The sequence below is a fragment of the Micropterus dolomieu genome, linkage group LG12 (assembly GCF_021292245.1).
Source record: "Micropterus dolomieu isolate WLL.071019.BEF.003 ecotype Adirondacks linkage group LG12, ASM2129224v1, whole genome shotgun sequence".
Classification (NCBI taxonomy): Eukaryota; Metazoa; Chordata; class Actinopteri; order Centrarchiformes; family Centrarchidae; genus Micropterus; species Micropterus dolomieu.
The window spans coordinates 12,685,102-12,710,039 of record NC_060161.1 but is presented as its reverse complement, the minus strand read 5'-3'; the positions used below and the strand labels follow the sequence as shown (position 1 = coordinate 12,710,039).

Here is a 24,938-nt window from a genome sequence, read left to right as displayed (position 1 = left end):
GGGAGGTGGGGGGTGATAGTGCAGATAAAATCACCTCCACAGTGTATGTGCTGCAGGTAGGAGATAAATTAACAGCAGGCTGTGAGTTCTGTGTCCTTCTTGTAGCAGCCGGCTAAACCCAAATCTTCCAAAGCGGGGCATAAGTGTCCTTGGATGTCCCCATTTTTTTGTTCTTTCTTGATTTGATGTTATCATCATTGACTTGGAATAAGGCTGGCTTAATATTTGTGTAGGTCCTTACTCAATAGCAATTTCATCCTTGAGCTGGGGATCGAGGCGCAATAATAATGCACCTCATTCTGTAAGCTGGTCTCAATAGGTGCTTTGTTGTTCAGTGACAATGCTGTTAGCCGGCCAATGTATTTTCAAGGGCACAGTGGTGATGATGATGTCCGGGGCTCTCTCTCTTGTTTGAGAGCCAGATAAGGAACCTCTGGAAAACACACACAACTGCTTGTAGATGACTTTATAATGAAGGGTATCTGGGTTCCATTAGCCAGGCATTATGATCATCCAAGGTTACATAAGGCTAATGATTTGCTTTGGAAAGACAGCTTTTTAATTGCAAGGGTCAGCACATACACTTACACCAACATATTGGTATGCATCTCATATCCAAAGTCCCACCTAACAGATGTGTGACTCGTGTGTGTGTGTGTGTGTGTGTGTGTGTGTGACGTGTGTGTGTGTGTGTGTGTGTGTGTGTGTGTGTGTGTGTGTGTGTGTGTGACGTGTGTGTGTGTTTTCCACTCTACTGTATGTGTACACATCCCCCAAAAAGACTTCAAAACAAGAAAAAAGGAAAAACATGCAACAAAAATACCTTCGTCTCGAGGCTTGTTCATTGAAGATTCATCATGTTTTTTTGTGAGCGGACCTAGGGTTAAGAAAAAAAGGGGGGAAAAAGAGAAAAGAGAAAATTCAAAAAAGATTACTGGCAAAAACGGAAAAAAAAAGAATATCAAAAAAAGAAAAGAAGAAAGAGCAAAAAGGACAAATCAGCAAGAGTTCATGGTTGCTTATTGTTGTGTTTGTTTTTTTTTTTCGTTTTTTTTTCCTTTAAAAAGAGTACAAAAGCAAAAACAAAAGGCATCACAGACATAGATTTATCACAAGAAAAGACACAAGATCAAAGAAAACTGTTTCTGGATGTGATTTCCTTCTCTCCCCCTGCAGAAGAAAACGGCTGCCATTGTTCATGGTCCCTATTTCTTTCTCTCTCTCTCTCCATTAAACCCTGTCTCTTCCCTGAGCCTAACTTGTTTTGGGGAGCTTGGTGGGTTGTCGGTGGGTTTGGTGAATGGGGGGGAAAAAGGGAACGTGGATTAATAAGGCCTCTGTGGTTTGAAGAACAGGACCCAGCCCTTTCCTCCCACCATGTTACCAGCAAAAAGACTGATTTTAAAAAAGAACAGGCAAAGAAGAGAGGACACCTACAGGAAGAATGCCAGGTTTGGGTCCTGATGCTCAAACCCCAAAATTTTAATGCGACACAGAGAACATTTTAAAGGGCTGTTGCACACCATCAGTCAGTTAGACCTTTTTAGATAGAAACACAGAACACAAAGACACCTTTAATCAGACAGTGGCTGGTAATCAAATGCACAATGATCCTGTAATGGTAAAAGGCATGTTAAACATGTTTCAGATAAAATAGGGCACAGGTGCTTTAGTGTTTTGTGTATGTGTGTGTGCATGTGTGTTTTGTCATTATTTAGTGTTTAAACCAGAGACAGATATTCCCCAGGCGGGAAAATAATTACATAGCACAACAGCAGTGTGTCAATTTGAAATGACAAGTAAGCGTGACGCTAATTGCGCAGAGGAGTGCAGGTAAAAGGTGAACGTAATTTGATCCCCATCTGCCCACTGGCTGTTTTTGGTAAATTAAAAGAGAAGGTGGCAGAGAGAGAAAGAGAGAGAGAGATGCACAGAGAGGTAGAAACAAAAAAAAAAGAACCAATTTTCACCCCTCCATCATCATCTCTGAAGAATTATTCTTTTAATTCGTTGACTCACTGCTCGTGTCATTTTTTTGCCGGTGACCAAGTGGTTTCTGTGCCATCAACACTCAAGGCTTCTTCTCTTGGAGTCATGATGAGGAAGTTTAAGAAAAATAATACAAAGTCAGCTTGGTCTTGTTTTATCAACTTTATTTTTTATGCTTCATTCATGTGCAGATATCAACCATACCATATATGTATACCGTTCACCCCGTCTGTCAGAAGGTGAATGTTAGTAGAAAATACTCTTCACCTCAGCATTCAGAAAGTAAGTACAAAAATACTCTTCACCTTTCATCGCTTTTGCTTTCATCTGATAAATCCACTTTGGGAACTTGAGCTTTGGCAAAGGAACTGGATTTTATTCAGTTGAATCTGTGAAAAAAATAACTTATATAACACAGCACTAACTGACTTAGTGGAAGAGTCTGCTATTTGAGAGTGTTGGGTGAATGGGTGCACAAAAGTTTCAGGCATGTGTGGAAAAATGCTGTCAGGTAAGAATGCTTTAAAAAAAAAACCTGGACATGTTAGTATATGACATTTATCAATTAAAAACATACAAAGTGAGTGAACAGAAGAAAAACTAAATCAGTCATGGGCGTGACCATCCTTTGCCTTCAAAACAGCATCAGTTCTTCTTGGTCCACTTGTATAAAGTCAGGGTTTTTGTAGGCATAACATCAAGTGTATGATTAAACAGTTAAACCAAACAGGTGCTAATGATCACCAATTTAATTGTAGGTTGAAACACAATCATAACTGAAGAAGAAACAGCTGTGTAGGGGGAATGAAACTGGGTGAGGAACAGCCAAACTCAGCTGGACATAAGTAGTCATCATGGAAGACTTGTGGCCAAAAAGCCATACCTCCGACACGGAAACAAGGCCAAGCGACTCAACTATGCACGAAAACACAGGAACTGGGGTGCAGAAAAATGGCAGCAGGTGCTCTGGACTGATGAGTCATAATGTTAAACATCTGGCTGTAGCACGAGGCAGTTTGTTCGCCAAAGGGCTGGTGAGCGGTACAAGAATGAGTGTCTGCAGGCAACGGTGAAGCGTGGTGGAGGTTCCTTGCAAGTGTGGGGCTGCATTTCTGCAAACGGAGTCGGGGATTTGGTCAGAATTAATGGTCTCCTCAATACTGAGAAGTGCAGGCAGATACTTATTCATCATGCAATTCCACCAGGGAGGCATCTGATTGGCCCCAAATTTACTCTGCAGCATGACAAAGACCCCAAACTCATTACCAAAGTCATTAAGAACTAAAAGAAGTGATCGTATGGCCCCCACAAAGCGCTGATCTCAACATCATCCAGTCTGTCTGGGAGAGAGAGAAGCAGCTGAGGCGGCCTAATCCACAGAAGAACTGTGGGGAGGTCAACCTACCGCCTTCTGCCGACTTCCTTCAAAAACTATGTGCAAGTGTGCCTAGAAGAATTGATGCTTGGTTTGAAGGCTGGTCACACAAAAAAATTATTTGATTTTCTTTTGCTCACTCACTTTGCATTCTGTTAACTCATAAATATAATCTATTAACATGTCTATATTTGAAAGCACTCTTACATTACAGCATTTCTTTCCAAACTTGCCAGAAACTTTTTCACAATACTGTAGCTGAATGTTTGTCAATTATCCAGTGAGAACTACACATGTGGAGGGCTAGCTTCTTTCCAATTAAAAGTACAGAACAAAATCTTACATCAACCCACAGAATACACAATACACAATAAGATCTATGTGAACAACGCAACCCAGGTTTAAAGGTCTGCAGAAAAGTGGACCTTCACATCAGACTTGGTGTTATCAAGTGGGAATCATGAAGAGCAGACTCCTACAGTAAGTCTGGTAGTGCTTTTGTTTTATTTTTCTCTATTTTATCCTTTGTTCCTTGAGCACCTAGTCAACCGGTGCCACCTTGTCCCCTTAAAATTAGACACATAAATTTGATTACTAAGTAGTAATATACACTGACAATGTTTTCCAATCCATGATGTGTTATGTTGTAAGACATCCGTGCGGTTGGCTCGCATATAAAGCACAGAAGTCAGTCTACAGCCAGGGACATAGTTTTGTCAACCTGCTGTGTCAAGAGTTGTCAGTGTCTTGGAACCATGAATGTTCCAGATTTAGACGATACATTGAGCACATGTGGATATACTGCAATTTGACCTACTGGTGGCACTGGGTAAAACGCCAGGGGATCATTTACGTCATTAGGCTTCATCCTGTGGGTACCATGTATTTGTGGGTACATTGCTACCCGTAGAGCCCCCTGAAGACCTTCTGTATCTGAATATTAAAAAGTCAAACACCTTGACGTAAGTTTGTAGTGTTGTCGAGTTCTTTTTTTAACGTTGGATGTTTGAGCCTTTACATCTGGAAATAAATGCTGCATTTGGAAAAATTACTGGAATGACTTGACTGCTGGCTCAATGTAATGACTTACGATGGCTAATGGAATGCAAACTTTTGCTGTGACAATATTAATTACCTAAAAGGAAAGATGAAATTTCTAATATTTTCTGTGATACTTACAACCTGAAGGCAGAGATTTGTAGCTATGGCCTGAGGTGTACGGCATTTTTCAGCAGCATTTACCACCTGAAAACGTCATTTCATTCTTGACCTTGGAAACAGTATTTTCCCTGAGCAAACTCGCTGAGGGAGACTGTGAGATGTGAGTTGAAAGCCAAGAAGAAGCTAGTAAGTGGATGTTGAGATGAGATTTTTTTTTTCTCAAACACGTAAATGGAAGTTTGAAATATATATCTACTGTCTCTTCTTCATGAAAACAATGCAACACGCTAGCTGAAACTCATGGGAGTCAAACGACATCACCTGCACATCATCAGCCAATTGATTGTCACATATCTTTATGTGATATTAGCGACACACACAAAAAAACAACTGATGCATGTCAAAATGATTTAGGAGGGATAAAAAGTTTGAAGCAACTTGCCCGTGACAAGACTTTATTTTTTTTTTTAGGGAGCAAAAATCAAGCAACCATTACTGGCCCGGCAACATGCTGAGAAAAAGTGTAAAATCTGAGCTTGATTGACATCTTTTTTGGAAATGAGCGGGCGAGGAACCTAGCAGTGAGTGAATCAAGCCGAGACAAAGAAAATAGCTGGTTTTCTTGACATTTTAAGACTCTTTTCCCAATCAAAGGAGCTGAGGCGACAGGAGCATGTGCAATTTGAGGGAGAACCAAACCCCAACTCCCACCAACCCCCTCCTGACCCTACACACACATACACGTCTATCTGTTGATCTGTTGACAGCAAATGCAATTATAATACACCCAGAATAGACAGTAGAAGGACATTTGCCTGACGACAGAAGAAAAAAAAAAAAAAGAAAGACATCCAACAAAACATATTTTGCAGAAATAAAAACCTTTAGCAGTTGTATGATGTACGTGCTTTATATGGTGTTGTAGCCAATCACCCGTGCTACATTTGCCATGCACAAAGTAGCTGCTACAGAATATTTTAGACCTAAAGTTGTTTACTCCCTCTCTCCTCTATGCAGTCTCTATCTTTTTTCCTCCTCTCTGTGAAACGGTTTTCTTCTTTCTCTCTGTGCGTATTGCCGTGTCTGTATTGCTGGCCGACTGCAGCTCACTTTGAAGCAGGTTATGTAAGGCCTCGCTTCGGCTCCACACACACATGCACAGGCACCGACATCACACTCACATACCCTCATTCAGCACATATATGCAAAACAGGTATACAACACAGATTGATATGCAGGTTTTTACAAAAAAAGTCAAATGAAGACACAAAAAAGAGAATCAATAGTTGGTCTATTTTGTGTTAATGCACGTATTGAACTGTATTTGCGCAGTTCTGTCTGATATCAAGAGAAAAACAGACTGAGCATGATACTGTTTTCTTTACCGTCGTGCTGTGTACTCCCACATACTGTCTATGTTCAGAAAAGAGAGCTCTCCAGTTCAACTAAAGGGTGGAGAAGTGAAGTGTTTATTATTCACTGCGTATGTCTTTTATGAATGACAAAATGAAATAAAAACCGTCATGACGCGTCCTAATGTGGTGTTGGGCTTTGCCAATGATTCTCCAAGTTTGTTGAATTTCACTGGAGGGATGAAATGTTATTTTTCCAAAACATATTCCCTCATTTTGTACCATTCGTCTGCTTTTTAACAGCTGAGCCAGGAAACATATTAAGTCCAGTGTGATTCCACTGAAGGACATGCACAGTTGAGGTTTGCGACTGTTTCAAATGTTGTGGTGGCAGCGAAGAGCAGGTGTTTGACCAGATCAGATGTACAACATGTCTGCCAAAATACTCCGTGAAAAGGCACCAGATTTGATATGCAGTACTTCCAATATGTACACTTTTTAAACATTATTTTGGGTCAAAGTCATCAAACTTTTCCAGCTGTATTTATCAGATTTAATATATTCTATACATGCAGTTTCACATCCCGGTGACCAGTGAAAGTGCAGTTATGACTCTCTCACTATTCATTCAGATATGGGCCTGATCTTGTTAGCCCGAAATAACTGCCCATAGGCGTTACCAAGATGGCTGCAGAGTGGCGGGACTTGCCTATATAAGGATTGGGGCTCTACTCGGTATATATCCAGAATCGGGTTTTTTTGCGAAGTTGTTCTTACAAATACAAGGAATTTCTTTGTTGGCGACTAGGCGCGCAACAAAAAATGAACATAAACCTAGATATGAATATAAAGATTTCTAAAAATATGAAATTGACAGAATATATAGAAGTATAAAGAAATTAATAATAAAAGAATCAGATCTGATTTATATATATATAGATATATGTGTGTATCTATCCTTTTTACATTTATATCAGTTCTTATACATATCCTTTGGTACCATTATGTGATATGAAGTAGACACTAACACAAAAATAGGCTTATTTCTCTGTGTTTATGGATATGAGCGGGTGTGTGTTTGTGCGTTACAAATGTTTGTGCAGGCACAAGAGTAAGTAGGTGTTGAGTAGCTCATTTAGGCAATGTGTGCCAGTCCAGCATGATCTACGAGGAAATGGAACTGTGTCTGACAGCTTGTGAGTGAGCGTCGACCATGAATGATGGACGCTGTGCAAAGGACTGCGTGTGTGCGTATGGGAGAGAAAAGAGATGGCGACATTGCCATTGTCCTAGAGCTAAATGATTGCAGTAAAATGCAGGGAATAACTCGGTAATATGTGTGCACGAGTGTGTGTGTGTGCGTGTGAGAGCAGGTTGTAGATGAGTAAGTGGGATGAGTGAGATGTGACTGTCCCTCTGAGAGTCATTCACCCACTCACGCATTCTCTATTTCACACATTGTTAAGTAGACGCTCTGGTGTGTGTGTGTGTGTGTGTGTGTGTGTGTGTGTGTGTGTGTCTGTGAGTGTGATATACAGTAGTTAGTTAGATGTACAGACAATCAGGCAGGCAAGAAGACATACTATACTCCCAGTCTGCATTATCACACACCACTACAGGAGGTGGAACGTATCAATATACATGCCCACCAGGACCTCAAACACGGACCTGTCCGTCTAACTTGCACTTCACCTAACCCAGTTAGGTGTAGAAGCAGGTGTGGTGTTGAGTGAAGCCACAATGGTGGAATGAGCATCATCTGACACTACACCTACCACTTGTTTGTAGTTGCATATAGAGGCACGTGTGGCGCTGTGTAGTCTGGTGTGACGTATCAGCGCAGGGTTGTCACCACACCTGATGCAAACCTAACACTAGTGTTGTAGTCAAGACCGCCCAAACCGAGACCAAGTCAAGACCAAGAACAGAGTTTATCGAGAGCGAGACAAGACCAAGACTTTTAGGGCCTGAGACCAAGTCGAGACCAAGACAGAGGGAGGGCAAGACCGAGTCAAGACCAAGACCAGTTCCCCACATTACACGACACACAATAAAATATGGAACGAGATCCTAGGTACTTCTCAAATTGAAAGATCCACATTCCCATTAAAACACCCACATACAAACAGTAAGAAATCAACTTAACCATCTTAATTCAACACTCCTTTTCCATGCTTACCATCACGGGTAGGGGAGACAGTCATTAACGGGAACAACATATTTTTAATTAGGGTTATTGGTTGCATCTGAAGCAATACGTTTTATATCCAGTCAAAGTTAGGATGTTAACAAATAAATCAGATGATACAAAAGCAATTTATAAATATTCCCAAATAAAATCTCGAGTACTCAATGTCTGAGACCAAGACAAGACCGAGTACAAATGCGGTCGAGTCCAAGACGAGACCAAGAACATCAAAAAACGGTCTTAAGACCGGCCTCGAGTACTACAACACTACCTAACACTAAACCCTTAACGCAGTCTTCTAGGATGGCAGTATTTACCCAGAGAGAGAGAAAGATATACAGTTCATTCTGCAGCCTGTGTGTCATTAATGCAAGAAAATGTTTTTACTGTGGAATATGTAAACAGAGTGAACGGCCGTTCTGGTGCTGGTGTGCATGAATATTGATTTGCACCCCCCCCCCCCCCCCCCCACACACACACACACACACACACACACACACACCACTTCTCGGTAAACTCCGCATGTGTGTGAGCTGTGTGTGGGCAGGTCACAGATGAGTAAGCTTTGACTACACTACAAACAACTGTGAAGTTCATTTTCAGATGAATGGCAGTTAAAATAGGATCCCGTGTGAGCCAGCGGAGCTCCTGTCCTTTCGGGTGATGTTCAACATTCACCCTTCAGAAATATTCTAAATGGATTTATATAGTCGTCATTAGTCACCCTGTCACAATTAGTTTTCTGCTGCTCTTGTATCATTAAGTCTCAATTCAGCTCTCCCAATTAAATGACGTGATTTGCATGACTGTTTATCAGACAATATTGCCAAGGCGGAATACAAAATGTGAAGGACTAAACCTAGCAAACAGGAGGCACGAGTACATTTAACTTTAATGTTGGACACTGCAAAATGAATCAATTTAAAGTTAGAAAACACCTCATGTGCCCTTGTCCATGTAGTGCAACTGAATATTTCTGTTTATTTTAAATGAAATGATACAGTGTTCTGGCTTACTGTGTATGGCTTTGTATGAGGACTACAGGGGCTCTCTCCTTCTAGCCTGTCTGTCTCACAGGCTAGAAGGAGACCTTGCCTGTAGCAGCATTAGGTGAATAATGGGCTTTTTGGGGAATTCAAAGTTATAGGTCAAAGACTGACTGACAGACTGTCATGATGCTGCCGCTGATTGTCTGAGCAGCTGCTGGAAAATTACAACAACTGCAAGTTTAGCTGCCTAGCATGTCTTCCAGAGGGAAACAAGTGCACAATGGTTGTTTGAAGGTATAGGTATTATCACTTTCTGTGGGCTCCTGTCTTAAATAGCCTTCATGAAAACTTAAGACTTTGGCTCTAATCTGTCACACAGTTTGGCACAACTTTTCTGCACATGTGGGGGTTTAAAACTGAACAGAGCTGAAACAGAGGTCAATCTGCATAAATTAAAAAACGTTGTTTACATCTACAAAAAGTTCTTGATAAGTTTGGGATCACATTGCCCATCTCCTGATTGCAAAAGCGCAAACTCAGTTCTGCCTCATTTCCATCCTTGTTTTGGGCAATAAGAAGTAGATCTTGTTGAGCTGACTTTGTTGTGCTGTAGTCTCATTCTACATTCTTCTCTGGGGAGTGTCTGCATATAAAAAAGGGTAAATTCAATATGTGCGGAAGGTTCTGCAAATGTATTAGATGTATTTATATCTGTATACCACAAGATTTCTTTTTAAGGCATTGACTGCTGGAATAAATAATGGATAATGCTTGTTACTGTTGCCAGCTGAACTAACTTTAATTTCGAAGTTGGTTTTGAGAGACAAATAAAAAACAAAAAGGGAACATCAACATTTCTGTAGCTAGACAAAGATGTTGAGATTCATAGGAGTCATATAATTATAGAGTTTGCACATAAACAGCAGGTTTTTTTTTAACATGTCATGTTTTGGTCCTGCAGTAGTTAAAATGAGTAATGACCCCCAAAGTCCACAGAGCGCAGTCACATTGCATTCCAGCTCCATAACAGTGGCTGGAGAGGATCTTCCACCAGTCCACCGGATGTGAGAGTGAAGTCTTGGCTCATTACGCATGTAAAACCAAGAAAATCTGGGGGGTTATAAATCCAACTCTAAGTGGACTGTGACAGTGACGGAAGTGGTGTTATGGAGCAATGGGGCAATAGGAACGCAATGTAGCCTTGTCCAAGGGACTGCTAAGGAGAGCACAGTGTTAATGTCCTTCTAAATATCTGCCTTGGTTGTTTGGACTTTGGATTTTCATTCTTGCCTGCTCACTATTTGGATTTGTTTGCCTTATGTTGGCATATTCATCTGTTCTGGACATTTGCTTGCCTCTACACCCCAATAAGCTTGTTCTTCTTTTTGTTCTTTAATAAAGATTTTAACAGAACCTGCTCTGCCTGTGTCTTGGATTTGGTTCCAAATACCTTGTTTTCTCTGTGTCTGCACTTGGCAAATGCAACACCTTTGTGCTGTTAATATGCTTTGATATATACCAATATGCTATTTTGTCCGTCCCCTCTGTGTCTCATTCAGATGCACAAGGTACCCTTTAGTGTTTGTATGAGACATTTCTGTTAGAAAGCCTTTTTAACATGTGGTTAACGGTCGCAGTTTGGTTAGGTTTAGGAAACCAACATTTCTTGGTTAAGTTTGGTAAAAGATCAGTCTTTGGGTTAAAATAAGTCACATTACATAAATCATGTGATGTAAGTGAAGTTAATTAATGCAACTTAAAATTTAAATACGATTTGGTCTCACGTGGTACACGACACACTGTCTCCTGGTGCAAGTCTTGTGGTTGACCTATCCATCCGCCCCTATCACCATCATACGCAGACTTTCTCACACTTCAGACTATCACCTGACGCGGATGGGTTCAGTTGAAAGCCTGATATGTCTCATACAGACGCACACACAAGTACCCTTGTGCATCTGTATGAGCAGATGTGTGTACTCTAGAAACACATGACTGTGAGCTGTAATTGTAATGTGCTGACTTATCTAGATGCTTATAACACATAGGGCCCAATTTAAACCATCTATAGCATGTAACCATCAATCAATAAAAAAAAGTGTGATGCAGCAGAGAAAGAGAGAAAGAGAAGATCTTGTGGATACATATATAAAAACTTTCTTTGATGATGAAGCCAAAGTTTATTCTGTGTTCTGTGGTTTATCAGTGAAGTGTATGAACTACACTGTGCGCAGTAATGTCACAACAAATATTGTTTAAGCAGCAAAACTAAATCTGTAGTTAAAACTTGAAACTTGACAGGACAGAGAAAACAGAATTCATCTTTTAGCTTCTGAAATGTATTTTTAGACAGCTCTGACCCCACCCAGCCCCCCCTATCTGCGGGCATAGCGATCCGTACATCATTAGAACCCGCCTTTGCAGGCGCACCTAGCTGGGCGATTAATGTGCCCTTTATATAGCAGGGAAATATAGCACCATTAACTTTAGACCAGGTTTTTGTTGGTCAATGAGGCGATCGTTTTATGCTGCCTCAATATGGCAATGTGCCAACAATATCCACACCCCAATGACCACACCTCATTTTAAGACCAACACTCCCATGATCGTGAAAACTGCGTCAGCCAAAATCTAGCAATGGCACTTTGTGCTGGGTGTAAGATAGGGCCCATAGTATTTGACATCAGGCCGACGCTGACTGGCACTGCCTCATATCGAATATAAATAACCGTCTTTCATTAAATCACCGTCTAAAGCTGAGACACATTCAGATCTTCACAGCCTGTAGGGCCTGACTAAATCTTACTTTCTTGCCCACAGAAACTCCCCGACAATGTCCAGCCTACCACATATGTGGTCACTGTTGCTAGGTCACAGGTGCATAAGGCAAAGAAATGCTAATATACAGTAGGTGTGATTTTTTTCCCTTTTATTTCTTTTCCCTTTGCCCACTTCCTTTTATGTATGCCGGTTTTTTCTCTTTCTCTCTCTCAACTCTCTGTCCCGTTTCATTCCCATGCTGCTTCATTCTCAGGCCTCAGACTGAGAGATATCAGTCCAACGTGGCCGAAGAAGGAGAATTAAGTAGACAGAAAGAAAAGGAAATGAGAAAGAAGGATGGGGAGGAAAGTGGGGCAGTGGAGATATGAATTAAGAGAGTAATGGCGTTACAGTGGAGGAGGATTTTGGAGGAGAGGGAAATTAAGAGATGTATGGAGGAAAAACCCTACAGATAAAGTGACGAGAAGGCAGAGAGAAAGACAAAGAGGTAAGCAGAGATGTAGACAGTGGCAAGGAGGCAGATGTAGTGACATTTACTGAGTAGTGATGATCGAGTAGGCATGAAGGTTAAAGCCATTTTCTCCCCATGTAGCCAGAAATACACACACACAAACACACACTTGTAAGCTTATCTGCTCGTGCACTCATGCATACACTATGTCAACAAATGTGTGCTTTAGAGTTTAAATTCCAGTCTGAATCTGAAATTGCTATACACTCACTATTATTTAGAATTATTCCCAGATTTTATTACAGGACTTTTACCTTATTAAATTATCGTAAAATTGCCAGCAACCTCTGGCACTGTTAACTATATATTTTTCTCCCCTCCACGAACAATACTGAACATAATTGGAGATTGTGAGCTAAGGACCAAATAAAGAAATAATCCAATGGTTACACTCCATTATATGTCACACTGAATCCCCTGTGTAAACAGTGCAAAAAACTTTTGATGAATGAAAAACACCACATGTTCAACATATTGATTTATATATAGTCTGGAATTGGTTTAGTGGTAATGTGTGTCTCAGGTCTCCAAGGGCGATGACCCTTGACAGGATCAGGTCTGTTGCATCTTCCACAGAACATGTTGCTAGCTAACAAGTGCTATGAGACGTTTTCGAGCGTCCTATGTAAGAGGTACGGTTGAACGAATGAACTGTTTTTATATCAAATTTTATATCAAAAATAAAAAAATACTATTTAAATTAAGACTTTCATAAACATGAGTGAAAAAAATAAGGTACTGGTTGTGTCCTTGTCTCTCAGTTTAACCCTTTAGTACATAATATCATCATTTCTATGCGTATCACTATAAAGCGATGAGGTGCTGCATGAGTATATACTCCTCAATACAGCTGAAATAAAAAAAATAAAGCAAGTAAATCCTGACTTAAACACCGTTTTTTCTGCACGTGCAGCCTGTTTATAAGAGCAGTATTCAGTAGTTACAAAACGTTATGTTAACGCCACTCTCTCCCGACGAGTCCAAGCATCAGTGGCAGCTGCTGCTGGAGTTTCTTTCACGTCGCTGTGCTGCTTCAGCAGATGCTTCAATAAAACAGATGTAGAAATGTTTGCGGCTGAAAGCTTTTTGTTGGTCGCACAGAGTTTACACTAGACGACAGCGTTCTTTGCATCTTAGACTGTGACACAATAATGGCAGCAGCTACTTACAGCTGTGGAAAGAACGCCCCTCTCCCTTGTTCTACATTCCTCCTTTAGTTTTGTTTATCATGAAAGTCTGGTGTCGTGGATTTCCGTCAAGGATAGCGCGTTCAGTAACGATTAACTCAGCGTTACTTGCCTTAGTAACTAGTAATTATATTACTGTTTTAGAAAATTTACACTACTTAGTTACTGGGAAAAGTAATATTATTACAGTAACGTGTTACTAGTGTTGGCCCAACACTGTTGTCAACACTATCATCACGTGTTGTCAGACAGATACATTAATCCCAACATCATAAAACCACAGTGAACAGTAATTCAACTGTAATGTAACCGCACATTTGAATGTCACGGGTATAACTGAAAATTAACTGATGTCATGTATAAAACTAATATAATATACTAATAAATATGAGGTAAACTGGTCACATTTTCAAAAGAAACCTAGGCAGGCTTTTTCTTACTGACTGGTTTGTACTGTTAGACCACAATAACAGGCACCTAGGACTGCACCTAACAATTATTTTTCATATTGATTAATCTAACGCTAATTTTTTTTACGATCAATCTAAAGATAACGTTTTTATTACTCAATTAATATGACAATTAAATATAAAACAATAAATCACATAAGATAAATAAAAACAAATCTAACAGAAATTGTTATGATAGAAAATATATATTAAAATTGTAATATAACTGTCAATCTAGACAGATGATACCTCTGCATTTGTTGTGGAGGATGCTGAAAATCTTGCATGAGATTCTGAAAAAGATTTTTAAAGCTGTGACTTTATAATGACATATGTGTTCAGTTAATATGCACAGTGGATACATACAGTAGCATTTACCTCCACATTGGCAGCTGTTTCTCTTACTGTACAGTAAAAAAGCCAGTAAAAAATTCAGGATAGTGGTGAATATCAAACCGCCACTTAGGAAATACACCAAGACAAGAGAGACTTTATCACCTGAAGAGACAGACACCAGAAGGCATTACAAAGACGCAAGTTTTGCGAATCGACGTATTTTCGTAATCGATGACGTCAACTACGTCGATGAATCGCACCCAGCCCTACAAACAACTACGTCATTTTATCTGATTCTATTCAAGTAGAAACAATCACTTTGCACGTTGTATCCTGTTTAATACTGTGTAGACCACAAATAGATGCCTGTTTAATTCAAAGAACATAATCACAATTTAAAATGCAATAGCTTTGAGCTACTTCCTTCCTGCCCTAGTGTCAGGAGGTGTGTTTATATATTTGTGTGTGTGCCTGTGTGTGCTGAGCCACTCAATTCCCAGTCTCAATAGAGTGATTCCTTTTGCTCCAGAGGTGACAGATTACTGGAGACTCTCATTCCATCTCCCATGATACCCCGAGTCTGTCAGAACAGCACAGTTTGTCTCTCCATGTAAAAGATAAGGTGTAAGTTCAGAAAAGCTGCTTTTTAACCACTTTGACATATGCAGTTTTGTCAGCAGAGCTGTGTGTTCTCTTTATTGGGCTAACCTTTGAAGAACTAAGACTCTTTATGTTGTCTGACATATGGGAAGGTGGAGAAGGTAAAGGGAAACAAGAAAAATACGGTGGGAGGTTGTTTTGTGTTAAGCTATCAAAATGCAGACAGGCTCAGCTGCTCCGTTGCCATTTCATGTAGTATTTCACCTCTGAGGTAATCTCTGCAGTATATTTCCTTTCCTTGCCTTTGTCCATGAAAAACACAAAGGAACCAATCTGTGTTTGTGTGGTTGAACAGTCATTCAACCCCTGGGCTATTTCTGCCCTAAACAAAGGCATGTTGGTGATCTGTGCAGTAACCTTCCAGTATGATCCAACTTCACTGTCGCTGTTTATCTGTCCATGTGGGCTTTGAACTCTTCCTGCTGCCTTAACACCAAAGCAGTTTCCATCGCATGTATTCGGCCTTCCAATCTTCTCCTGCCCTGCTCTGCTCTTACTTTCCCTCCCTATCTTCTTTTCTTTCAGTTAGATATTGAAATACACAATCAAGCTAATCGTATCAACTACAAAGCTAATAACAGTGACTTTGTTTGAATATGTCTCAATATGAAAAGCAGGAACCATTTATTAAAGGGTAACTTTGGTATTTTTCACCCTGGACCCTATTTTCCCATGTTTTTGTGTCTACTAACTAGGACATTTTTTGAAGCTGGTCCAGTATTGAGCGAGCGTGCTGCTGTCTGCAGCAGTGAGACAGGGCTGCAACATAATCCTTGCGGGCAACTGCACCCACCAAAGTGATTGCTTTTGCCACTGACAGTTCAGATTATTGTTATTACAAGTGTCTGACAACATTATGAAAAGTATCCCTACAGAGACAGACATTTTTTTTAAAAAGAGTAATATCCTTTTTGTTTAAACAGAAATACTCGCTATATCGCTCTCGTCAAAGCCACCAAACTCCCTTGACAAAAATAGTAATTTTACCTCTCTGGTCCACAGCTACCTCGATCAGTTAATTTGTGTTACTGTATGACTTTGGAGTTTTTAACCCTTTAAAACACAAACACACAAAAACAACAAAGTCACCCAATAACACAAACACACTAAAAGACAGAGGCAGCGGTAAACCAGCAGCTCCCACGTTCTGCGAGGTAAAATTGCTGTTTTTATCAATGGAGTCTGGTGGCTTTGACAAGAGAGCTATAGCAACTCTTTCTGGTTAAATAAAAAAGAGCTAATTCTCCGTCTCTGTATGGTTCCTTTCCACAATGTTGTCAGACACATCTGGGCCTGACAGTGGCAAAAACAAGCACTTCAGTGGACATTGCAGGCCTGTTTCGCTCCTGTCGACTGCAGCGCACTCGCGCAACACTGGACCAATTTCAAACAATGTTGTCCCAACTATTACTACTACTATTCGATAAACTCCTCTAGAAATTGTTTAACGCTCAAAATGGACATGGTCAGTAGAAACAGTAAGAGCTGAATGTGTTTTGATGACTGGACTGGGAGTATGGACACAAAGCAGTGGAGCTTGTTTGGGGCTAACCCATCATACTTCTTCCCTGCTCCCATCTAAATCCATCTCCTTCTCTCAGGCCAGCCTTGTAAGAGCTTATTCCACTGCAGGCTGCAGCACTGGGACATTACTAACCAGTGAGCGAATGAAGCAGAGCTCCTAATGCTGACAGAGTGGAACACTGAGGGAGTGCCAAGATGGAGGACGGGAGTAATTTAGGTCAAAGGGCCAGGAGGGACACCAAGATGCAGACACATGTCCATTTTTTCCATTTACGGTTTTTGTGTCTTAGTTTGGCTCTTTATCTGTCCGTGTGCTTATATGTGCCAGCTGTGCATATTCTATTAAAGGAGAAGTCTGCTGTTAAACATGCCTGCTAACATTGAGAGATATTATCAAGAGAGATTTTCCATTTATACTAATTTGTCCCACTAAGGTCTCTAAAATGAGATCGAAATCCTGTTAAACTTGAGTGCAAAAGTAAAGGAGACTCCTGGGAAATAAGGCAGAGCTGACAACAGTGATATAACAGAATACATGTTATTTTAATGCTTTTGGACAGTTCAATTGCCATCTCTCTCTGAAGCCACCTTATCTCCCCCAAGCTACATCATACCAAAACGCCAACAGTGTAATCTGTTTTGTCACTTAGAGACTAAACCTGGAGCTGCTGCATTTACGGTACAATCAAGTGGGGACCGGCTCTCTGGACTTTTGATAAGATAATAAAATGTTTAATAGATCTAGTACCTTATGAAGAGTGCTCATATCCTTGTAGAATCACTTTTTGTGCCCTCAAAATACTGACACTTCTTTAAGCTTGACAAAGTAAACTGAACCGCCTATTACATTGCTGAGGTTTAAATAACTGATCAAGTTTTATCAGTTACAGAACAGGGTGGGGGGTGACTGAGAAATAGGGCAGAAAGACTGTGGCTCCGTCCAAAACCTTTCACTGTATAGTTCAGTACATACACTGTTAATGATTGAAAATCAGCATAATTTTGTGTCGCAGAAATCTGGTTTTTCTGCTTTCAATTACAGTTAAAGATCTAGCATCACATGATGGACCCGGACGTTGTGATTCCATGGTTTGGCAAATATTTCAAATTGTCTTGGCACACTTCCAAGGAGTTTTGTCCTCCTTGTAGAGTGGGCTCAAAATATTCCACAGTGTCTCGCAATGTACAATTGATGGTGACCAAATAAGGGCTAACAAGTGAGCCTCCTGCAAAGTTCAGGTAAGCCACTGCCAGATGAAAGGAATAGCCTGGATTATTCTCATTCATTGAATTCCCTATAAAATGAGTAACTAACAAGTGAACAATTTCAGACACACCCAATGAACGGGAGCAACATGAGAATACTTCAAATTTCATTGGGTTGTGTGTGCATGTGTCAGGACTGACACAGGACTGGCTTCCCTGACGCTGTCCGTGGTACTGAAATGTGAACCGACGTGCAAATGAACCCTAGACTGCCAGACTCACTGCACAATGCATGAAGGTAGTATGTTTGTGGTTTGCGACCATTGACGGTACACAATTTTTTACCTTGCACTTGCAGAATAATTTGAAGACAAATTAGAAAAAATAAATAAAAACAGTTAAAAGCAGTAAATCTTTGCCACAGTCTTGAGGATGATCTAAAACTGTGTGCTACAACTCAGAAAATAATAATAGCCAAATACAAAATAATGATTTGTGCTTCGTGTACCTGAAAAATTAGATTAGTTTGTTATTCGGTTGATATATTATTGATAAAATGATCAAGCAGTGGGTAAATAACAAGATAGAAAAATAAAGACCAATCAATCCATCCATCCATCCATCATCAACCGCTTTTCCTGCGTACAGGGTCGCGGGGGGCTGGAGCCAATCCCAGCTTACACCTTGCGAAAGGCGGGGTACACCCTGGACAGGTCGCCAGTCCATCGCAGGAAGACCAATCAAATAAACAATAAAAAAAAAAAACATATGACATTTCCAGGACAATTTATACACAGCACACTGTTTGCATAGCCTTTGCTATGAATTTGGTCTTAAACGATGCTTAGACAGAAGACAAACTGTGAACCTATATCTGCCTTTGTTTATGCCTCTGTATGACAGCACTGTTTATGTTGCAAGACACAATTGTTTATTGTTTTACCATAACACTGAGGCATGCTTTCGTTGCAGCCTGCATATGTCACTCCACACGTGTGTGCATCTGTTTACATCAGCATGTATAATGTATATGCATCTGTGTGCTAAATCAAGTGTGTGCACACGTGTGTGCTGCACAGATGATGAAATCACAACTCCATGGATTAAACTTGCAGTTATTAATACCAGACGTCAGCTTGAACCCAGCAGCCACTCTTAACTAGTGATGAATTGCATACCAACGACGCATTGACTTTTCTACTACATGAACATATCGGCAGAGCTGTTTCACCAGAGGAGGAGGCCTTACCTCTGGATAACCTCCTCCTGTCTATTCCTTCATCCCTCCTTTCTTTTAATCTCTCCTTTTTTTGCTCTTTCACTCTATCTACCCTGACCATTCAGTGCTGGGGGAGGCACTGTGAGCAGCAGGACCTGGCAGAGGGAGCTGTGCGTGCGTGTGTTTACGTGTGTGTGTGTGTGTGTGTGTGTGTGTGTGTGCAGGAGGGGGTAATTTGCATTCACAGCCACCGGCCACCTCAGCTTCAGAAGCCCTGAAGAGATGGCCCTTTGAGCTGTATTGAAAGAGATGGGTGTGTATGTGTGTGTGAACAAAAAAAAGAGAGAGAGAGAGAGGCGGATGGGAGGTAAAGATAAAAAAAAGGCTACATACCTCATAATGCAGAATGAGCTGTGCATGTGTCCCTGTGCCAACAAGTGTGTATTTGTGTGTGACGAAGTGTATATGTACCAACAAGTGTTTGCCTGTGTGTGTGTGTGTGTGTGTGTGTGTGTGTGTGTGTGTGTCTGCATACATGTGCATCCTCAGTAGCCTTGGGGCCAACCATTATTAATCCCCAGACAGCTGAATTTTGCTTTTTTTCTGAGCGCCTCACAGGTTGCTGGGCTCTTTGATCTTCCTATATCTTCTTTTCTCAAGGTTACTTTAATAACAAGTACACTTTCAGTCTGAGAACCCGATCTGTTTCCAATTTCCATGGGCAGAGGGAAAAGAGGTAGATAGGATTCAGTTAAAGGTCTAGTCTGTGATTTAATCCCTTATAAACTAGAAGTATTACATGATTTCCTTCTTCCTGTAAGTGAAATTCTTCTATTAAAATGGAATTTAAGTGAACGGGTTTATTCAGTAGGAAGGAGAGAAATGATTCATATTTAAAAAATAAAATATGAATGTCTAGTTTCAATTTCACTCAGTTCAATACTACAATTCAATACATTCTCATTCATTCAGGCTTATCTCCTTTTCACAGCACAACAACATGGTAGCAGGATAGCTGACCAGGCTGGCCCAAAGTGGCCGACTCAGCAGTTCAGAATGTGAACTGTATCAATAAACTGGAGGATTAATTATAAAAGGCAAATACACTGAGAAATGAGGGCAATTTATGACCGTCCATTCCTGCTATACAGTATGCGACAAATCTGAATCTTGTTTATCCTGATTGTTAAAGTAAAGTGTAAAAAAACCATCACCACAGCACTGCAAATATACCAACAAATCCAATACACCAAAAGAAATAGATCTAAAAGCGACTGCATGTTTGTTTGTTTTTTTACATGAACAACCACACTGCCCTTTAACATACAAGCAAATAACCAGCAATCAAACAGGAGAACAAAGGTATCAATATAGTATTATCACCTTGTTAGCAAATAGTTGCTTATTTACATATTCACATGATTCGGAGCAACATTAGCATTCAATTTTTTGTCGTGTTTCTGGAATCCTGGTGAACGAAAGTCTAACAGTCACTCTCCTTTTAGCTCTGATTTAGTTTAGAAGGAAATATCTGTCTCTTTAGCTGATATATACTCCACAGTGTTCACCAGCTAGCAGCTAACTTTGTCTGTTTGCTGTTTTGTGGTGGGAAAATGCCGTACAGTGGGTAGAGTTTTTTTGTCAGTTTTTTTTTGCTTGTAACAGCTGTCCTCTGAGTCTAGTTATAAAATGAAAAATGAAAACAGTAATGTTGCGGGCCAGAAAACCAAAACAATGAGCTACAAGATGCTACAAAGCAAAAAAGTGGGTGTCCTCCTCCACCTGCCCGTAGGTTTTTGTTCATTTTTTCCTCATATTTACGAATATAAAAATGTTGATAATAGCAGCTTTAAAATAAAATACAGCAAATTTCAGGTTCAAAAGTTGAGTATTTTTAACAGGTGGAAGACAGAGGTCAGTATTTTGTGTGAGAAACCTCAGCCAAAAGGCACCCATGTTCCTCAGCATGACCCTAAGCCACCTGTGGGTAGGAGCCTATATTTGATAGAATGTTTATTGATGGGACAGGATACATCAGACTTCATCAAATCCCATTAGATGTACTTCATCCATCCCCTGAGTTAAATCAGATGGTATCCCAGATTGTGCTGGATCGCTGCAACAGAAGCAGAGCCAAAAGAACATGGATAGTCAAAGCCTCAGAGCTTATTATTTAAGTACTGTTGTAAAGTCAATTCGCTCTCCTGAGGCTAAAACGATCATTTAAATGGACCGTCTACAGCTAAATCCTATTTCTGCCTTCATTGCTCATCCAAAGCATATGGTGATGACTGGGAAGCGGTGAGAATTTCAGGCTGGCGGGCGGGGGATACGCATAAGAGAAAAGGAACGGGCGAGGGAGAAGGGCAGAGAGGCAAAATGGTGGGAACGTAAAGGGAAGAGAGGTTGGATGAAAAGGGTGGCAACGCATGAAGACGAGACATAACATGAGCTGAATGAGAGGAACAGAGAGAAAGGGACAGGAGAGACAGGAGAGTCCAATGAATGCGACAAAACGGGTAAAAACAGTGCAGGGATTATTGTGATCACGTGCATACACATAGCAACACACACCCACTGAACACTAAAACCAACCCACGGATGCATCCACCCACACACACAGACACTCCCTCACATTCCCTCTCTTTCTCTCCATCTCTCTGGCTTACAGGCTATAAATAGCTGGAACTGAGCCCTTGCTAATTCCTTCATTCAGAGTCTAGTGGAAAGGCAAAATTCATGCGGCCTTTGATGCGTGCCCTTACAGGAAGATACAGGAAGTGGTGGATGGTTGCCAAGACAACCCCTCCACCCCACTTCCTTGTCTTCCGTGTCTTCTTGAACCTCCCTCCCTCCCTGGTTCTCATCCTCTCTTCATTTCAGTGTCTCTCACTAACTGTACTTTTGCCTCCCAGCCCCCTTCAGAGGCTAACTGAAGGCTTCAAAATGTGATCAATATCATAATCTGGCAGTGTACTCCGTCTCAGTCATATAATTGCATTATGGACCCGCTGTATTCGCTTGCATCCACAATAACTTAAGACTGAGTGAAATATGCAAATCATTGCTCCAATTACAGTCATTATCAATATCTACAGCGATTATTTGAACACAGTAACTCTTCAGATGCTCCCTACATTTAAGGGACTCTGACAAAAGCATGTTCACGCTGAAATGTGTCCAAATCCAAGTGTGCATCTAAACTAAGAATCTGCCTAAAAACAAATTAGCTCTCAATACCAAGCTTGAACAAAGATTCAACCACTGGCGTTTCAGTGTTTTTCAGTCAGAGTTACTCAGGTCAGCTCTCGAGATTTAAGTGTTTAGGATAAAATAAAAACATGCCAGGGATAATGTAAATGCATTGAGATACTTTGGCATCGTCTGATCATATTTAGCAACCATAACTGGACACGGCAGGCCTGTCGAGTTTTGGATTCCTCCATAAGCTGAGGCGGTGTGCATGTGGCTGCTGTAAGCTCCAAAGAGTGAAAGGAATGGATTAAACAGTATATATCTAATAATATCTACAGAAGAAATAGAGCGTTACCTCTGAACCCTCTAACTACATTAGCTTGTGGGGTTACAAGTGATTAGAGCCCGGATATTTTAGGCCGTTACCGATTTTGTTATTTTTTGATTTTGATTTTAAAACTAGATATATCGGCCGATATTCTTTCATCTTTTTAGAAACACATAACATATAGAAATATTATCCTTAATTTTTGTTATGTGTAGTTAGAACTCATTAAGATAACATGGCATAATCCAACTTTTTTATTGTTAGAAATAATACTTTGAACAAATGTACAGCTGATTATGTCAGCTGATGGCTGTGTTTTCTAGGGCCAAGAGGGGAGTTGCCCTCTGGTGGACAAACTATGCAACAACAACACTCGTAACATGATTGAAGGATCCACCCGTTTAGTTTTTAAATGTCATTTATCGGCTGTTATAAACACCAATATCGATTTATCTGCAATTAGCTCATATCGGCCGATGATATCAGCATTTATCGGTCAGGCTATACAAAGCGATGCTCCCATATGGAGAAATTTCATAGGTTATCTGCTCTCAAATCCAAACACACTCTGAAACATTTGAAAATAGGTCTATCACCCACTACGCAATATTAAGATGGGCTATTCTTGTTCTTTCACACCCACAGACGCTCTTCTCTTTGTCTGCAGTTATGATTTGTCTTGTAAGACACGTCATCCTCAGTAGTTCTGGACACATTTCTAATAACCTTTCCTCCATTTCCACAGTCCATCAAACACACAGGCTACACCGGCTTAGCAGTCAGCAATTTAAAAATCCACTCCTCTCCTCCTCATGGCTCATCTTGGATATTGTAGGTCTGTGCGGAAAAGAGTGACTTTACTGTCCAGATTTTTTGCATGTACTAACACAGAGATAGAGTTTTGTCATCCCTGGGGAACTGTCTTGGCATCTTTACTGACATGTCAAATGCCTCTTGTTTTTCTGAATCACATGGAAAATTCATACCTTAGAGTAAATCTAGAGATATTATGACAAAGGCAAATGGATTTAGTGTTGAAGTTGTTTGTGCCACTCGTCCAAGATGCTTCGTCAGTTCCCAGGGGTGTATGTAATCTGATTATCCTGGCTGCTGATCACCCCTCAAAACTCCCATTATCTAATCTACTGTAACTCACTAGTTGTATTTGACATCTTTGTTAGCTGCTGGCAAACAGGACTTAATGCTATAAATATACTGTCAACAGCATTAGCACCTCACACTCATATACACAACATGTCTGTCAACTTACATGAAAGCTCCACACAGAGTGACTTCACAAAGGACTATGTATCTACAGGTTACTGTGAGCTAAACGTAAAGCTTTTAAGACCTTTTAATGCTACCTGGAACTGGGTTTAAGGACTATTAAAAACAATTACAGACTATAAAAAGCAATTGAAAACGGTTATGAGTTATAAGCTCTTGAGGTATATCAGTGTTTCTATAGACTTTACTTGGGTGGGCTGCCCAGGTGTATTTGGCGTCCCATTTCAGCGTTTTGCAAAGAAACACAGAGAGAGATGTTATCTGGTATTACATTACAAGACGTGGATACTGACACTGTGGATAATTTACAAGCATGGACCAGCTGCAGAAACAGTGAAGTGCAGATGTGCCGCGTTGGCTTCAATCGTTTCAATAGGTTACATCGAAAATGAAATTGCAGGTGTAAAAATCAAAAAGACGAGTTTTGTGTCTTTTCGGCTACTTTATAGAAATATACTGCCGATGGAGAAAGTCAGCAGAGCAGACGCATACAGGAAGAGAGAAACAGAAAGAGGCGAAGCAAGCCGGTGTGTTTGCAGTAAAAAAACAGAGGTGTGTGAGTGTGGGGAAAAAGAGAATTGAAGGGAAAAGCAAGGTGAGCAGATTCAAGTAGTGAGGGAACACAAGAATGTAGTAGAATTGAAAGGGTGAAATAGCAACTAACCTACAAGAAACAGAAATATAACCCGTTGCTCCCCCCAAACACCCTGAAAAGAAAAAGAAAAGGCCAACCAGGTTTATTAAAGCACATGTAAAAAATACAATCGTTTGGCATATAGTAGCCCAGTAATCAGACTGAATTTGTTTCACTTTGTTTGTTCATTCTCAGGGCACAACTCCAAACCTACTTCAATCACTGAACAAATCTGAGACATGGGCAATTCAGAGGCAAGGAGACCTAAGCAGAAGTGTTAAAAAACGACACTATATCTAGTTCCATTCACATGTTTGTTTGATTAAACCGTGTAATTCAAGTGGACTAATTTGTACTTTGATTGAGAATGCAGTTCCATGCCTAAAAGGACACAGTAATCTTCGAAGGCTCAAAATATTTCTTAATTTTAGTCCTTTTCAGAGTTTTCAACAACTAACTGACACCCTGTGTACTGTGGCCGTCAGTGGCCTTTTCTAGGTATGTATAGGACTAAACTAAATGAATGGAAAGGTTCTAAGCGAGTGACTAACCCTGGATTATGTCATT

The 24,938-nt window shown here is 40.4% G+C and overlaps 1 protein-coding gene across 3 annotated transcripts in view; it reads right to left on the bottom strand.

The window, feature by feature from the left end:
* nlgn2a (neuroligin 2a) overlaps nucleotides 1-24,938 on the bottom strand; it is a 188,370-nt gene that overhangs the window by 84,367 nt on the left and 79,065 nt on the right. For 2 of the 3 annotated variants that reach the window (XM_046064235.1, XM_046064236.1), the window contains exon 4: nucleotides 824-877. The exons of the other annotated variant lie outside the window; for it this stretch is intronic. In XM_046064235.1, the coding sequence (XP_045920191.1) occupies nucleotides 824-877 (54 nt within the window). The remainder of the gene's footprint in view (nucleotides 1-823; nucleotides 878-24,938) is intronic. 3 annotated transcript variants of the gene reach the window in all.